The sequence below is a fragment of the Phocoena phocoena genome, chromosome 9 (genome assembly GCF_963924675.1).
Source record: "Phocoena phocoena chromosome 9, mPhoPho1.1, whole genome shotgun sequence".
Taxonomy (NCBI): Eukaryota; Metazoa; Chordata; class Mammalia; order Artiodactyla; family Phocoenidae; genus Phocoena; species Phocoena phocoena.
The window spans coordinates 9,100,323-9,118,485 of record NC_089227.1 but is presented as its reverse complement, the minus strand read 5'-3'; the positions used below and the strand labels follow the sequence as shown (position 1 = coordinate 9,118,485).

The 18,163-nt window shown below is 48.6% G+C and overlaps 1 protein-coding gene across 1 annotated transcript in view; it reads left to right on the top strand.

Moving 5' to 3' along the window:
* CCM2 (CCM2 scaffold protein) overlaps window positions 1–18,163 on the top strand; it is a 56,889-nt gene that overhangs the window by 34,625 nt on the left and 4,101 nt on the right. Inside the window, exons 4-7 of the mRNA XM_065883807.1 lie at window positions 11,267–11,350; window positions 11,979–12,162; window positions 15,557–15,693; window positions 16,600–16,735. Of these exons, the coding sequence (XP_065739879.1) occupies window positions 11,267–11,350; window positions 11,979–12,162; window positions 15,557–15,693; window positions 16,600–16,735 (541 nt within the window). The remainder of the gene's footprint in view (window positions 1–11,266; window positions 11,351–11,978; window positions 12,163–15,556; window positions 15,694–16,599; window positions 16,736–18,163) is intronic.

Genomic DNA, 18,163 nt, shown 5'->3' with positions numbered 1-18,163 from the left:
GCTGAGCCTGCGTGTCCGGAGCCTGTGCTCTGCAACAGGAGAGGCCACAACAGTGAGAGGCCCACGTATCGCAAAAAAAAAAAAAAAAAAAAAAAAATAGAAGAGGATAGAAAGGCCTCTGCTAGCTGCACATCTGTGACAACGTTCTGGAATGTTCATTTGTAACAACCTTAAGTATGAGCCAGTAATTAGATGTGCTGCTTATTTATTTCTAAACTGTTCTGTCAGAGGGGTGGATTCTCAGCCCTGTAGAGAGTGGGGAAACTAATACACAGTTTAGTTTTATTCTCTCCCCCTCACCCCCAGCTTAGAAAGGATAAAATCTAAAACTTCTTAGAATGAGTATGCATTTCCCTTTGGAGCTTCCCAGCACACACTGAACAGCTTTTGAATGCAGCTGTTCTGAAGTTTAGGATGCTCATCTGACTGTGCCTAGACTCAGCCTATATCTGCCACTGTGCCCTGTGTGAGCTTCTGCCAGTCCCTCTCACTTCCGTGCCAGTTTTCTTCTCTGTGGGCAGGTGGTTGCCTGGCACAGCAGTAGGTGAACTGGCTCAGGCCTCTGTGTTTACCTTGCTTGCGTTTGATAATCCCCAGAGTAACCTGCCTGCTTGGTTCCCCAGTCAGAGAGGGCATCTGCAAACAAAGACAGTTTGATTTCTTCCCTCCCAGTCTTTACCTCCTATTTCCTTTTCTTGTCTTACTGCATTATCTAGGACTTCCAATACAGTATTGAAAAGCAGTGGTGAGAGGGGACATCCTTTCCTTGTTCCTGGTCTTAGGCAATCTTAGAGCTTCTTACCATTAAGTATTGATGTTAGCTGTAGGTTTTTTGTACATGTTCCTTATCAAGTTGAGGAAGTTCCCCTCTATTTCTAGTTTGCTGAGAGTTTTTGTTATGAGTATTAGGGATTGTCAAATGCTTCTTCTGCATCTATTGATACCATATGATTTTTCTCTTTAGCCTGTTAAAGTGGTGGATCACATTAAATAATTTTTGAATGTAGAGTCAACTTTGCATACCTGGGATAAATCCCACTTGCTTTTGGTTTATAATTCTTTTTATACGTTGTTGGATTTGATTTGCTAATATTTTGTTGAGGATTTTTGTATCTATGTTTATGAGAAATATTGGTCTTTCCTTTCTTGTAGTATCTTTGGTTTTGATACTAAGGTAATGCTGCCTCAAAAAATGGGTTAGGAAGTGTTTTTCTCTTTTCATTTTCTGGAAGAGGTTATAGAGAATTGATATAGTTTCTTCGTTAAATGTTGAGTAGAATTAACCAGTGAATCTGTCTGGGCCTGATACTTTCTGTTTTAGAAAGTTATTATTGATTCAATTTCTTTAATAGCTTATATGCCGATTCACATTATCCATTTCTCCTTATGTGAATTTTGGTAGATTGTGTCTTTCAAGGAATTCCACTGGTGGTCCAGTGGTTAGGACTCTGCGCTTCCACTGCAGGGGGCCTGGGTTCAATCCCTGGTCAGGGAACTAAGATCCTGCAAGCTGCACAGTGCGGCCAAAAAAGAAAGAATTCCTTTGGGATCTGAGAACATACTTTGTATGGTTTCTGTTCTTTTAAATTTGTTAAGGTGTGTTTTATGGCCCAGAATGTGCTCTGTCGTGGTGAATGTTCATGTGAGCTTAAGAAGAATGTGTATTCTGTTGAATGCTGTTGTTGGATGAAGTAGCCTGTTGATAGTTATATGCAGTTGGTGGAAGATGTTGAGTTCACCTTTCTCCTTAATCATTTTCTGCCTGCTGGATCTGTCATTTTCTGTCCATTTCTGAGAGGGGGGTGTTGAAGTCTTCAGCTGTAATAGTGGATTCATCTGTTTCTCACCGTAGTTCTATCTTTAAAGTCGGTTTCTTGTAGACAGCATATACTTGTGTCTTGAATTTTTTATCCAGTCTGACAGTTTTTGTCTTTTAATTGGTATATTCAGATGATTCACATTTAAAGTGATCATTGACATAGTTGGATTAATATTTACCGTATTTGTAATTGTTTCCTATTTGTTGCTCTTGTTCTTTGTTTTGTCTTCTACTCTATTTCTGCTTTATCTGGTTTTATTTGAGCATTTTTATAATTCCATTGTTTCTCCTTTCTTAACATATTAATGATACTTGTTATTTTGTTTTTTATTATTTTATTTTTGGCTCCTTTGGGTCTTCGTTGCTGCATACGGGCTTTTCTGTTCTTTTCTTTTTTTCGGGTACACGGGCCTCTCACAGTTGTGGCCTCTCCTGTTGCGGAGCACAGGCTCCGGATGCACAGGCTCAGCGGCCATGGCTCACGGGCCCAGCCGCTCCGCGGCACGTGGGATCTTCCTGGACCGGGGCACGAACCCGCATCCCCGGCATCGGCAGGCGGACTCTCAACCACTGCGCCACCAGGGAAGCCCCGGGCTTTTCTTTAGTTGGGGCAAGCAGGGGATACTCTTTGTTGTGGTGCGTGGGCGTCTCATTATAGTGGCTTCTCTTTTATTTATTTATTTATTATATGGCAGGTTTTATTAGTTCTCTGTTTTATACATATTAGTGCATATATGTCAATCCCAATCTTCCAGTTCATCCCACCACCACCACCACCACCACCATCCATGCCCCCACTTTCCCCGCTTGGTGTCCATATGTTTGTTCTCTACACCTGTGTCTGTTTCTGCCTTGCAAACTCGTTCATCTGTACCATTTTTCTAGATTCCACATATGCGTATATGCATTAATGTACGATATTTGTTTTTCTCTTTCTGACTTATTTCACTCTGTATGACAGTCTCTAGGTCCATCCACGTCTCTGCAGATGACCCAATTTCGTTCCTTTTTATGGCTGAGTAATATTCCTTTGTGTATATGTGTGTGTGTATATATATATATATATATATATATATACATATATACACACCACATCTTCTTTACCCATTCGTCTGTTGATGGGCATTTAGGTTGTTTCCATGACCTGGCTATTGTAAATAGTGCTGCAATGAACAGTGGGGTGCATATGTTTTTTTTTTAGTTATGTTTTTCTCTGGGTATATGCCCAGTAGTGGGATTGCTGGGTCATATGGTAGTTCTATTTGTAGTTTTTTAAGGAACCTCCATACTGTTCTCCATAGTGGAGATTTATCAATTTATATTCCCACCAGCAGTGCAAGAGGGTTCCCTGTTCTCCACACCCTCTCCAGCATTTGTTGTTTGTAGATGTTCTGATGATGCCCATTCTAACTGGTGTGAGGTGATACTTTATTGTAGTTTTGATTTGCATTTCTCTAATGATTAGTGATGTTGAGCATCTTTTCATGTGTTTGTTGGCCATCTGTATGTCTTCTTTGGAGAAATGTCTACTTAGGGCTTCTGTCCACTTTTTTTTTTTTTTTTTATTTGGTGGTACACGGGCCTCTCACTGTTGTGGCCTCTCCTGTTGCGGAGCACAGGCTCCGGACGTGCAGGCTCAGTGGCCATAGCTCACGGGCCTAGCCGCTCTGCAGCATGTGGGATCTTCCCGGACCGGGGCACAAACCCGTGTCCCCTGCATCGGCAGGCGGACTCTCAACCACTGCGCCCCCAGGGAAGCCCCTGCCCACTTTTTGATTGGGTTGTTTGTTTTTTTAATATTGAGTTGCATGAGCTGTTTATATATTTTGGAGATTAATCCTTTGTCAGTTGAGTTGTTTGTAAATATTTTCTCCCATTCTGAAGATTGTCTTTTTGTCTTGTTTACAGTTTCCTTGGCTGTGCAAAAGCTTTTAAGGTCCATTAGGTCCCATTTGTTTATTTTTGTTTTTATTTCCATTACTCCAGGAGGTGGGTCAAAAAAGATCTTGCTGTGATTTATGTCACAGAGTGTTCTTCCTATGTTTTCCTCTAAGAGTTTTATAGTGCCCAGTCTTACATTTAGGTCTGTAATCCATTTTGAGTTTATTTTTGTGTATGGTGTTAGGGAGTGTTCTGATTTTATTCTTTTACATGTAGCTGTCCAGTTTTCCCCACACCACTTATTGAAGATACTGTCTTTTCTCCATTGTATATCCTTGCCTCCTTTGTCGTAGATTAGTTGACCATAGGTGCGTGGGTTTATCTCTGGGCTTTCTATCCCGTTCCATTGTTCTATATTTCTGTTTTTGTGCCAGTACCATATTGTCTTGATGTCTGTAGCTTTGTAGTATAGTCTGAAGTCAGGGAGTCTGATTCTTCCAGCTCCATTTTTTTCCCTTGAGACTGCTTTGGCTATTCGGGGTCTTCTGTGTCTCCATACAAATTTTAAGATTTTTTGTTCTAGTTCTGTAAAAATTGCCGTTGGTAATTTGCTAGGGATTGCATTGAATCTGTAGATTGCTTTGGGTAGTATGGTCATTTTCACAATGTTGATTCTTCCAATCCACGAACATGGTATATCTTCCCATCTGTTTGTGTCATCTTTGATTTCTTTCATCAGTGTCTTACAGTTTTCCGAGTACAGGTCTCTTACCTCTTTAGGTAGGTTTATTCCTAGGTATTTTATTCTTTTTGTTGCAGTGGTGAATGGGATTCTTTCCTTAATTTCTCCTTCTGATCTTCTGTTGTTAGTGTATAGGAATGCAAGAGATTTCTGTGCATTAATTTTGTATCCTGCAGCTTTACCAGATTCATTGATTAGCTCTAGTAGTTTTCTGATGGCATCTTTGGGATTATCTATGTATAATATCATGGCATTTGCAAACAGTGACAGTTTTCCTTCTTCTTTTCCAATTAGTATTCCTTCCTTTTATTTCTTTTTTTTCTCTGATTGCCGTGGCTAGGACTTCCAAACCATGTTGAATAATAGTGGCGAGAGTGGACATCCTTGTCTTGTCCCTGATCTTAGAGGAAATGCTTTTAGTTTTTCACCATTGAGAATGATGTTTGCTGTGGGTTTGTTGTATGTGGCCTTTATTATGTTGAGGTAGGTTCCCTCTGTGCCCACTTTCTGGAGAGTTTTTATCATGAATGGGTGTTGAATTTTGTCAAAAGCTTTTCTGCATCTATTGAGATGATCATATGGTTTTTATTCTTCAATTTGTTAATATGGTGTATCACATTGATTGATTTGCATATATTGAAGAATCCTTGCATCTCTGGGATAAATCTCAGTAGATCATGGTGTATGAGGCTTTTAATGTGTTGTTGGATTGTGTTTACTAGTATTTTTTTGAGAATTTTTGCATCTATATTCATCAGTGATATTGGTCTGTAATTTTCTTTTTTTGTAGTATCTTTGTCAGGTTTTGGTATCAGGGTGATGGTGGCCTTGTAGAATGAGTTTGGGAGTATTCCTTCTTCTGTAATTTTTTGGAAGAGTTTGAGAAGGATGGGTGTTAGCTCTTCTCTAAATGTTTGATAGAATTCACCTCTGAAGCCATCTGGTCCAGAACTTCTGTTTGTTGGAAGATTTTTAATCACAGTTCCAACTCTGTAACTTGTGATTGGTCTGTTCATACTTTGTGTTTCTTCTGGTTCAGTCTTGGAAGGTTATACCTTTCTAAGAATTTGTCCATTTCTTCCAGGCTGTCCATTTTATTGGTGTAGAGCTGCTTGTAGTAGTCTCTTAAGATCCTTTGTATTTCTGCAGTGTCCATGGTAACTTTTCTGTTTTCATTGCTAATTTTATTGATTTGAGTCCTTCCCTCTTTTCCTTGATGAGTCTGGCTAAAGGTTTATTTTTTGTTTATCTTGTTTTTTTTTTTGTTTATTTTCTTTTGTTTATCTTATTTTATCTTCTCAAAGAACCAGCTTTTAGTTTTATTGATCTTTGCTGTTGTTTTCTTTGTTTCTATTTCATTATTTCTGCTCTGATCTTTATGACTTCTTTCCTTCTAATAACTTTGGGTTTTGTTTGTTCTTCTTTCTCTAGTTCCTTTAGGTGTAAGTTTAGATTGTTTGAGATTTTTCTTGTTTCCTGAGGGAGGCTTGTATTGCTATAAACTTCCCTCTTAGAACCGCTTTTGCTGCATCCCATAGGTTTTGGATCGTCATGTTTTCATTGTAATTTGTCTCTAGGTATTTTTTGGTTTCCTCTTTGATTTCTTCAGTGATGTCTTGGTTATTTAATACTGTATTGTTTAGTCTCCATGTGTTTGTGTTCTTTATATTTTTTCCCCTGTAATTGATTTCTAATCTCATAGCGTTGTGGTCGGAAAAGATGCTTGATATGATTTCAGTTTTCCTAAATTTACTGAGGCTTGATTTGTGACCCAAGATGTGATCTATCCTGGAGAATGTTCCGTGTGCACTTGAGAAGAAAGTGTAATCTGCTGTTTTTGGATGGAATGTCCTATAAATATCAATTAAATCTATCTGATCTACTGTGTCATTTAAAGCTTGAGTTTCCTTATTAATTTTCTGTGTGGATGATCTTTCCATTGGCGTAAGTGAGGTGTTAAGGTCCTCCACTATTATTGTGTTACTGTCGATTTCCTCTTTTATAGCTGTTAGCATTTGACTTATGTATTGAGGTGCTCCTATGTTGGGTGCATATATATTTATAATTGTTATATCTTCTTCTTGGATTGATCCCTTGATCATTATGTAGTGTCCGTCCTTGTCTCTTTTTTTTTTTTTTGCAGTACGCAGGCCTCTCACTGTTGTGGCCTCTCCTGTTGCGGAGCACAGGCTCTGGACGCGCAGGCTCCAGATGCGCAGGTCCAGTGGCCGTGGCCCACGGGCCCAGCCGCTCCGCGGCATGCGGGATTCTCCCGGACCGGGGCACGAACCCACGTCTCCTGCATCGGCAGGTGGACTCCCAACCACTGCACCACCAGGGAAGCCCCTTCCTTGTCTATTGTAACATTCTTTATTTTAAAGTCTATTTTATCTGATATGAGCATTGCTACTCCAGCTTTTTAAAATTTCCATTTGCATGGAATATCTTTTTCCATCCCCTCACTTTCAGTCTGTATCCCTAGGTCTGAAGTGGGTCTCTGGTAGACAGCATATATATGGGTTTTGTGTTTGTAACCATTCAGCGAGCCTGTGTCTTTTGGTTGGAGCATTTAATCCATTCACATTTAAGGTAATTATTGATATGTATGTTCCTATTACCATTTTTTTAGTTGTTATGGGTTTATTTTTCTAGGTCCTTTTCTTCTCTTGTGTTTCCCACTCAGAGAAGTTCCTTTAGCATTTGTTATAGAGCTGGTTTGTTGGTGCTGAATTCTCTTAGCTTTTGCTTGTCTGTAAAGCTTTTGAGTTTTCCGTTGAATCTGAATGAGATCATTGCTGGGTAGAGTAATATTGGTTGTAGGTTCTCCCTTTCATCACTTTAAATATATCATGCCACTCCCTTCTGGCTTGTAGAGTTTCTGCTGAGAAATCAGCTGTTAAACTTATGGGAGTTCCCTTGTACGTTATTTGTTGTTTTTCCCTTGTTGTTTTTAATAATTTTTCTTTGTCTTTAATTTTTGTCAACTTGATTACTATGTATTTCAGCGTGTTTGTCCTTGGGTTTATCCTGCCTGGGACTCTCTGTGCTTCCTGGAGTTGGGTGGCTATTTCCTTTCCCATGTTAGGGAAGTTTTCGGCTATAATCTCTTCAAATATTTTCTCGGGTCCTTACTCTCTCTCTTCTTCTCCTGGGACCCTATAATGTGAATGTTGGTGGGTTTAATGTTGTCCCAGAGGTCTCTTAGGCTGTCTTCATTTCTTTTCATTCTTTTTTCTTTATTCTGTTCCATGAGAGTGAATTCCACCATTCTGTCTTCCAGGTCACTTATCTGTTCTTCCGCCTCAGTTATTCTGCTATTGATTCCTTCTAGTGTACTTTTCATTTCAGTTATTGTGTTCTTCATACCTGTTTGTTTGTTCTTTAATTCTTCTAGGTCTTTGTTAAACATTTCTTGCATCTTCTCGATCTTTGCCTCCATTCTTTTTCTGAGGTCCTGGATCATCTTCACTATCATTATTCTGAATTCTTTTTCTGGAAGGTTGCCTATCTCCACTTCATTTAGTTGTTTTTATGGGGTTTTATCTTGTTCCTTCATCTGGTACGTAGCCCTCTGCCTTTTTATTTTGTCTGTCTTTCTGTGAATGTGGTTTTTGTTCCACAGGCTGCAGGATTGTAGTTCTTGCTTCTGCTGTCTGCCCTGTGGTGGATGAGGCTATCTAAGAGGCTTGTGCAAGTTTCCTGATGGGAGGGACTGGTGGTGGGTAGAGTTGGGTGTTGCTCTGGTGGGCAGAGCGCAGTAAAACTTTAATCCACTTGTCTGCTGATAGGCGGGTCTGAGTTCCCTCCCTGTTGGTTGTTTGTCCTGAGGTGACCCAGCACTGGTACCTACAGACTCTTTGGTGGGGCTAATGGCAGACTCTGAGAGGGCTCATGCCAGGGAGCACTTCCCAGAACTTCTGCTGCCAGTGTCCTTGTCCCTGCAGTGAGCCACAGCTACCCCCTGCCTCTGCAGGAGACCCTCCAACACTGGCAGGTAGGTCTGGTTCAGTCTTTTATGGGGTCACTCCTCCTTCCCCTGGGTCCCAGTGCGCACACTGCTTTGTGTGTGCCCTCCAAGAGTGGAGTCTCTGTTTCCCCCAGTCCTGTCGAAGTCCTGCAGTCAAATCCCACTAGCCTTCAAAGTCTGATTCTCTGGGAATTCCTCCTCCTGTTGCCGGACCCCCAGGTTGGGAAGCCTGACGTGGGGCTCTGAACCTTCACTCCAATGGGTGGACTTCTGTGGTATAAGTGTTCTCCAGTGTGTGACTCACCCACCCAGCAGTTATGGGGTTTGATTTTATTGTGATTGCGCCCCTCCTGCCGTCTCACTGCAGCTTCTCCTTTGTCTTTGGATGTGGAGTGTCTGTTCTGGTGAGTTCCAGTGTCTTCCTGTCGATGATTGTCCAGCAGCTAGTTGTGATTCTGGTGCTGTCACAAGAGGGAGTGAGCGCATGTCCTTCTACTCCGCCATCTTGAACCCTGTGGCCCTCAATTATACTTCTTTATAAATATTTTTAGTGGTTGCCCTAGGGTTTGCAATTTACATTTACAACTAATCTTAATCCGTTTTCCAATAACGCTACATTGCCTCACAGGTAGTGCATGCACCTTACAACCAAGTTAATTACCCAGTACATCTTGCTAGTTTTCTTTTGAACAAGCTGTTATCTGTTAGATCAATTACAATAAGTAAAGTAGAAGGTACTATTTTACCTTCATTTATTTCTTCTTTCATGTTTTTTCCTTGATGTAGATCAACTTCTGACCAAATCATTTTCCTTCTCTCTGAATAAATTCTCTTAACATTTCCTGCCTGGTAATCATGAAATCTCCCAATTTTTGTTTGCCTGAGAAAGACTTTATTTCTCCTTCACTTTTGAAGGACAGTTTCACCAGATGTAGCATTGTAGGTTGGTGGGTTTTTCTGTCAGCACTGAGTGTTTCACCCTTCTCGTGCTTGCGTGGTTTCTGAAGAGAAGTTTGATATCGTCATCACCCCGGCTTCTCTGTAGCTAAGGTGCTGTTTGATGTTTTCCTGTTGCTTACTTCAAGGTTTTCTCTTGGTCTTTGATTTTTTTGCAATTTGAATATGATATGTCTAGGTGTAGTTTTTGGTTTTGTTTTTTGTTTTGCTGTTTATCCTGCTTGATGTCCTCTGAGCTTCCTGGGTCTGTGGTTCGGTGTCTGACATTGAGGAAGTTCTTAGCCATTATTGCTTCAAGTATTTCTTGTGTTTCTTTCTCCCCTTCTTTTCCTGGTAGTCCCACTACACATTTGTTATACCTTTCGTAATTTTCTATTGTTGGATATTCTATTCCTTTTTTTTGGTTTGTTTTTTCCCTTCTTTTCTTTTTTCTCTTTCCTTTTCAGTTTGGGGAGTTTTTACTGACATATCTCCAAGCTGTGTCCATCTACTGGTGAACGAATCAAAAGCATTCTTCATTTCTGTTGTAATGTTTTTGGTTTTTAACATTTCCCATTGAATTTTTTCCTTAGAATTTCCACCTCTTTGCGGACATCGCCGATCAGTTCTTGCATCACGTTCACTTTATTAGAGCCCTTAGCATGTTAATCATAGTTGTGTTAAATTCCTGGTCTGATAATCCCCGAATCTCTGCCATATCTGAGCCTGGTTCCGATGCTTGCCCCGCATGTTCAGTGTTCTTTGCCTATTACCATGCCTTATAATTTTTTGTTGAAAGCTGGGTATGGTGATTCAGGTAAAAGGAGCTGAGGTAAAGAGGCCTTCCTGCCTGGTCCCCAGAGTTTTGTCTCAAGCTTGTCCGTGCCCATGTCCAGCCCTCGGTCAGTCGCCTTCCGGTGCGCCTCCCAGGCCGGCTCCTGTGGCTTCTCCCCGGGGGCTGTGATTCTCTGTCCCCCGTTGCTCTCTCCAGTTCTGGGGGCAGCAGTTTGCCCTGTGACCTTGTTCTCTAATGGATCTGAGAAGACATGTTGATGTTTCAGTTTGTTCAGCTCCTTTCTTGTGAGGACAGGAGTGATGACGTCGAACTGGAGGCAGGAAGTCTGTTGTCACCCCGTTCACAGCGACCTTAAACATTCGAGTCAGTGAGAGGATGAGAAATGTTGGCTGTAAGAGAAATCAGTAACCCATTAAATCCCATTTAAAAACTGTGTTAATGGGCGGAGGTGGGACGTGAGCACAGCTGACGCAGCACTGCGACTGCGCCGCACTCGGGCCCTTTTCACTGAGGTTTGTTGGCCAGGTGCTCCATGGCCTCGCGTCACTTCATTCCTCCGTGCTCGTCGCTCAGCTGCCTGGCCCTTCGTGACTGAACACGTTTACCTTTAGCAGGTTGTGCGGAACCATTGTTTTCAGTTTCCGACCATGACCCGGAAACACAGGCCATCCTTGTCTGTCCTTTTATTTACTTTTCATCTTTATTTTTATCTTTTGGTCACACCATGCGCCTTGTGGGATCTTAGTTCCCCTATCAGAGATTGAACCAGGGCCCCCTGCAGTGGAAGCCTGGAGTCTTAACCACTGGCCCGCCAGGGAAGTCCCTTGTCTGTCCTTTTAGGATCCAGAGTCCACCAAACTAATTTTGAGGTGTCCTTTACAGGACTTTGATGACAACATTGATGCAGTCTGGTGGGAAGTGTGGGAGTGTTCTCCTCAGCCGGTAGAGGTTTTGCTAAAAACTTGGAGCACGCCGCCTTGAGGAGTCCCCCACCGCGAGCCGGGACGGCGGCCAAGGGGCCTGGTGGTGGGGATGCGCGAGGCTCTCGCACTGCTCTGCTGGCACGTGGTGGTGTTGGCTCATCTTCCCCTTCTCATGGCACTTTCTCTCTCCACTTTCTTTCAGTACTTAGGTCAGTTAACATCCATCCCAGGATACCTGAATCCCTCCAGTAGGACTGAAATCCTGCATTACATAGACAATGCAAAGGTAACCCCATCTGCCTGACTCTGTCCTCCTAACCCTCAGCCTGCTCCACCTCCCGGCCCTGACCTCTGACCCTCAGCCCGTTCCACCTCCCGGCCCTGACCTCTGACCCTCAGCCCGCTCCACCTCCCAGCCCTGACCTCTGACCCTCAGCCTGCCCCACCTCCCAGCCCTGACCTCTGACCCTCAGTTTGCTCCACCTCCTAACCCCAAGCTCTGACCCTTGTTCTCTGACACCAGCTTTTGGCCCACTGACCTTGGGCCTTCATGGCCGTGAGGGACGACCCAGTCCCATCATGTTAAGGGTGCACTTGGCCCTTTGCTATCAAGACTGTTCCTCAGTCTGAACATGAACTTTATTCTCCAGACTTGCTCCTGGTGGTTCTGGGCTGTTTCACAATTCACGTGTTCGAGATATCCAAACCACATGCCACAGGTCTGAGTCTAAGGGCGGTTCCAGAAGGACCCCCCACGTGGTTTGAACACAGCAGTGCCCTGGGGGCGAACACGGCTGCACCCTGCTCACGAGTCAGCGCTGGCTGTGTGGGCCGCGTGCGCCACATACAGTGCGGGGTCCCAGGGGAGCCCGTGGCCGGGCCCTGTGTTTCTGATGCCGTGTGGTTCCTTCCAGAGAGCCCACCAGCTCCCCGGACACCTGACCCAGGAGCATGACGCTGTGATCAGCCTGTCTGCCTACAACGTCAAGCTGGCCTGGAGGGACGGGGAGGACACCATCCTCAGGGTCCCCATCCATGACATCGCCGCCGTGTCCTACGTGCGGGATGACGCCTCACACCTGGTGGTCCTAAAGACAGGTATGGACCTGGGGAGTGGGGTCAGGAGGGTCCTTGGCAGATGCCGACCACACCTCTGTCCTGAGGAGTGAGTCTGTGGATTTCATGGAGCTCTGGAGACAGTTTCTACAGCAGTGGGTCAGCCACTGCTGCCCACTGTGCCTGAGAGAAACCCTCTGTCCAGAGAAGGGCAGTGACCCAGGAGGCTGTGAGGAACAGGTGCTGAGCTCAGCCACTGTCACTCAGCGTGGCCCCCGTCCGGGATGCTGACGTGGCCTCTGATGCCCCGGTCTGGTAGAGCCCTGGGCGCAGGTGGCCCCACAGGGTGAGGGTTGGCCTCAGCTCAGCCCAGTCAACATTCAGCCCCTGCCTTTGGCCAGGCAGTCTTCCCAAAGCGGGGGGAGCAAAGATGAGACCAGACCAGCAAGGAGCTGTCTGCGAGACGTTCTCAGTGTGTCCGTATAGGAGAATCAGAGAGAACCTTAAACCAGCCGTCAGCTCCCCTCGCCCAGCCCACTCCTCTCACCTGGTGATGAGGGTGCAGCCCCGCCTTACTTGGCACTGCCGGACAGGCTGCCCGGCAGGTCCAGAGCCCCGGCCTAAGTCCCCGAGAAATGAGGAGAGAAATCACAGTTTCACACATGCCGTGCCCTTCCCGGCGGGCAGTTCTCAGGTTGTCGCTGCAGCACGGGCGCCGTCCTGGGCTCCTTTAGGCACTGGCGGCGGCTGGGTTGAGCCCCGGAGCTGCTCATTTCCAAAGGGCCGGTGGTGGGGCGTGAGGGTGGCCCGCTGGACCGGCCTGGGTCGCACGTTGTGCTTCCGGCAGTGCAGAGTTGTATTTCTGCTTGAGGTTGTTAGTTCACAGGGATCCGAGGGCTTTTTAAAAGCCAGGGCCCTGGTGAGCTTTTTCATCACTGACTCCTCGAGCTTCAAGGAGGTTCCCGTGCAAGGGCCCGTGAATCCGGTGGGGATGCTGCGGGCCCGTGTGCACAGGTAACTGAAGCGGTTTGTGCAGGTGGCTGCCGGGATTCCTACAGCCCCTCTCCTCTGTGTGGCTGTGGCTTAGCGTCCCCTCCGCAGCGTCACACACAGCGCACACACACACTCCCCACACATGCTTGTAACACCCGTGTACATCCTCGCACTCACGGGTCCTGCACACTCACACACTCTCACTCATACTCGCTAGTGCACACGCACACACACCCCTGCTCTGTCATGCCGCGCTGCGGCGCGAGGTCCCCTCTGTGCTCTGCTTGTCCCTCATTTCCCGTGTTGCGTTCAGTGAGCAGCTGCCGTTTAATGACAGGCATTATTTTAGGCTGAACGACATGAAGCTGCATTTTAATCTACAAAAATGACACCTGAAGGTGGCTCAAGCTAGTAGAAAGCACGTGACATGAATGATCTCGTTTAATCTCCATAGTAAACCTGTCGGGAGGATTCTGTTTACTTCCACTGCTGCTGCTGGACTAACTGGGAGCAGATGGTCACCCGGTGGGTGGGTGGTGGCCGGCTGGTTGAGGAACTGGCTGTGTAGCTGCTTCCACCAGCGCTGCCCAGCGCCGTGGTAGCTGCCATGCCCTGCCAGGGGACTGTCCCCGCAGGAGGCCCGAGGTCTGGGGCCTCCCTAGGGACCGAGTGATGAGGAGAGCACTCTGGCTGCGGGCCTACCGGCGTTTGGGCCGGTAGGAGGGGAGCCGGCCCCTGGGTTTCTTGTGTCCAGAACATTTCTCAGCGTTAACCATAGAGCAGAGTGCTAGGAAAACAGGTAACCGAGTTATTTCTAAGACAGGGGATGAGCTCCATAGGAGAAACTTCCCAAAAGATGAAAACCAGGGCCCTGGGCTTTGAGAGCTTTCAAGTTAAAGGAAGAGAATGAATTCCGTGTCCTGGAGCGGCCTCCTCATTCTAGCAGATGGCCCTGAAGGGAAGCCTCCAGACTGGGGGCCTCCTGGTCTCTCAGAGGCTCCTGTGGCCATCAGGCGTGCTGTGTGTGAAGTGATGCACGTGGCCGTCCTCAGCACAGGTGCCGGCGGTGGTAGCTAACACTCAGCACCTACTCCCTGCAGGCTGTCTGTGTGCCTCCTTCAACCCGGGCTCTGCTGGCATTTGGGACAACATGGGGTCAGGGGTAGGGGTCAGGTCTGGCTGCAGGAGGTTCCGTGTGGCAGGCAGAGCTCGGAGGGCATGGGGACACCTCGTTAAAGGACGTTTCTGTGGATGTAGGCGAGTGGACAGTGGATCTGAACCGGGACCAGTGGGGACAGCCTGTAGGACTGTGGCTGGGTGCACCTGGGGGACTGGAAGTGGGCTTGCTCTGCGTGGCTTTGGAGCCGTATGCCTGCTTCCTTGAGAGCAGCCATGGGTGTGAGCCACAAAGCTACTAAAAGTGTTCTAAAACAGTAAAACAGAACAAGTGGAATCCACGTTACTAATGTATTTCGTTTAGCTCTTTATGTCCAGACATCATGTCAGCGAGGCCAGGGTAAGTCGCTAGGGAGTGCTCACGCAGTCTTTTCTGTCCTGAGACCTTGTGGGTAGTTTCCACTTCGGGTAGCGCTCAGCACCTGTGGCCCGTGGGTCTGTGGGACGGTGCAGTCCGGGGTCTAACCGTGGGATTCGTGGGGCTCAGCCTCCACACAGGGTGCGGCCAGCCCTGCACCTCAGAGCCCTGGTCTTTGCAGGCCCATCCACCCCAAGCATGGCTGTTCCTGGTTGGGTTCCCGTCTCTCAGCTGTGTCTGAGCTTCGGGTGGTCTCCCTTCTGGGTGGGCTTGCGCTGAGCTACCCCGGCATCAGGGGAGCTCAAGCCTTCACCTCCACTTCCTGCTCCCAGGTGTGTCTGAGCATCTGCTCAGACAGGCCTGGAGCCCTGTTCCTGTAGAAGCTTCCCTGGGCCCCAGGCCCCCCTTCCCACTTCAGGAATTCCCCCTCGCGTCCCACAAGACCTTATGTGTGAGGAGGCGGTGTGTAGTGTTAGGAACACAGGCGGGGGCTCTCACGTCTAGATCCCTACCTGTCTTCTGCCCCTCGCGCACCCTCGGGCCTGGCGCTCTGCCCCCGGTGCCTCGTTTCCCCATCTCTTGTCAGGATTGTGTATTAACCTTGTCACTAGAACCCTGTGAATGCTTTCTTTTGTGTAGATCAAAAGCAGCTGAATATTAGCAGTTTCATATCTCAGCCTAAGATATTCGCACTGTCTTTGGCAAAGATGCTGGAAGGTCATGTAAGGTGATGGCTTTGAGTGGGCAGTGGCAGGGGAGTGAGGATGGGAGGGTGCTCTTGTGAAGGGAAGGTGACGATGGGGGTGTGCCTGGCTCGGCCTGTTCCCACCTGAGTCAGGTAGGGGCTGCCCAGAGCCTGCTGCTGAGCTCCCACACCTGCCCTAACCTGCCACGGTGTTGACTTTCCAGCCCAGGACCCCGGCATCTCCCCCAGCCAGAGTTTGTGTGCAGAAAGTTCCAGAGGCCTCACCGCAGGCTCCCTGTCGGAGAGTGGAGTGGGGCCTGTGGAGGCATGCTGCCTGGTGATCCTGGCCGTGGAGAGCAAGGTGAGCAGGGTTGGCAGCTGGTACCCAGGCCCTGCCCATGGCCTGCCCATCCCCCCCATATCCTGACCCAGCCCCACCTACAGCTTGTCCAGGCTCCACCCACACCAGAGCCAGCCCCGCCTATATCCTGATCCAGCCCCGCATACCACCTGACCCAGGTCCCACCCCAGGTCCCACTGGCTCCCAGTCTACTCGTTTGTTCTTCTCTTGGTGGGCCTCACCCCCCCCTTCCCCCATGCTGACGGGGGCCGTGGTATGTACCCCAAGCTGTGCCCTTGGGGAAGATGCTTGGGAGTGGGGAGTTGGGGCTTGGGGCCCCACCTTGGCCACCCAAGAGCCACCAGCCTCGGGGAGCCCCTTGATACCCTTCTGTTAAGCTTTCACATTTGTGAGACCAAAGCAGGGCCGCCCCACCTTAGGTAGCCTCTGATCAGCATCCCTCCTCCCCAGCCCTGCCCACCTTCCAGCTGGGAAGTTCTTCCTCATGGGGCCGCCTCACTGGCCTGTCCCCACTGGAAGCTCCTGCAGACACTGTCCTGTGTCCCAGGGGCAGAGCCGCCCCACATGGGACGCTGCGTTAACGGCACACGCGTGAAACACTTGTGCGGTGTCAGGAGTGCCGTCCGTGTGACCTGGCACAGGTGCTGTTCCCTCCCTGCCCCTTTCCCGTGGCTGGGACAGGAGTGGGGAAACAGTGCTGGCTGGAAGGGCAGTGGAGGAGGAGGGCTGGCAGCTGACGCACTTGCGGGTCCAGCCAGCTTCCTGGGTGTGGGCTGGTGTCCTTGCGGCGCCGTTGGTTGGGCAGTGGGAGGCGTCAGGCCCTCGGTGCAGGTGTTCGTTCTGCATCTGAGGTGTCGAACGCCCGGAAGCGGCCCAGGAAGCCTCCGCATTGTCCTCCGTTGGCAGGTCGCCGCAGAAGAGCTGTGCTCCCTGCTCGGCCAGGTCTTCCAGATCGTGTACACGGAGTCCACCATCGACTTCCTGGACAGAGCCATATTTGACGGGGCCTCGACACCCACCCACCACCTGTCCCTTCACAGTGGTACGTGAGCAGGAGGGCCCCGCCGCCCCTTCCCACCGGGGCTCACTCTGCTGCGAGCTCTTCCCAGGACAACACCTGGGCAGCCTTGTTGTGCGGTGGGGGTTTGAGCCGACGCCCTTTGTTCCCAGACTTCACTGTTCGCGTTAATCTGCAAGTTTAATCAAGGCACACGTGTTCCCCCCGCTCCCTGCTTTAGACCACCTGGTGGCTTCCTACGTAACTTTGGGGGCCAGGAACACTTTTTCTGGAACCACGCCTGGCCAAAGTCACTTTACCAAACTTAGAACCCAGGGCCGGGCGGGGCTCCCAGCGCTGGGGCTGAGAGTGGGTATGGGGCCCCTTCCAAGACAAGGCCTGCCCGGGGCGGGATGGGGGGCAGTGGCAGGAAGAGCAAGGGGCCCGAAGGCGGTGTAGCCGGACCAGCGCTCAGAGCCGCTTCCTCCGTGTGGGCACCTGGGGAGCGTTTTCCAGAATCTGTGAGCACGCACAAGTCGCGTCATTTGCGTGGGAGCCCACTTGAGCTCAGTCTTCTAGATACCAAGAGCATCCACCTTTCAAATGCTTAGTATACCGAGGACCCGTGGCTTCTGTCAGTCAGGTGAACAGAGAGAAAGGTATTGGAGGCAGCGCAGCGGTAGCCTCCGTGGCAGGCAGCCTCTGGTCTTTCTGTGGAGAGTCCAGCCCTGCACGCGCCCCCGGCGGCTCACGTGTCTCCACGAACAGCGCAGAACCCTTTGCGTGCTGACGAAGCTGAGGGCGCTTTCTGAGGAAGGGCTGGCTCTCTCACCTTCTCCTTGTCTCGCCGTTCATGCTGGAGCCGCCACAGCACTGCAGAGACAGCCCGGTGAGGCCGGCAGCCTGTCCTTACGGGCAGGTGGGGAGGTTGAGGCCCAGAGGCCCGCGGCTTCCGCAGTGGGTAGCAGGTGGTTTATTGAGCTCTACTTAAACGTTCAGCATTGAGATTTCCAGTAGTGGTTTTTTTTGAATAAGCTTTTTTACTAAAAAGTACACAGATCGTAATTACACCATTAAATGAGTTTTCACGAAGTAAACACAGGATGTTCAGCCTACCCGCGTGGGCTTCCTTCCTGCCGGCCTCCTCTCTGCGTGGGTGTCATTTGTCCCCCAGCCCTCAGGTCTCCCTCTGGGGTCCAGGCACACCCGCACTCACACCACGTGTGCCCATGCACCCATCACATACATCACGCACACAGCACACGTACGTGCGTCACGTCACACGTGTGCACACACTCCACACAGCACACATGCTCACATCCTCACAGACACTTCACGCCCACGAGCGTGCACGCTAGACGCTCACAGCATACGCACTCCCCATGCGCGCACACTCTCAGACACGCGTCCTCTGCTGGTTTCTGCCTCAGGGCCTTCCTTGCTGGGTCAGTTCTCTCCTGCTGCTGTGACAGG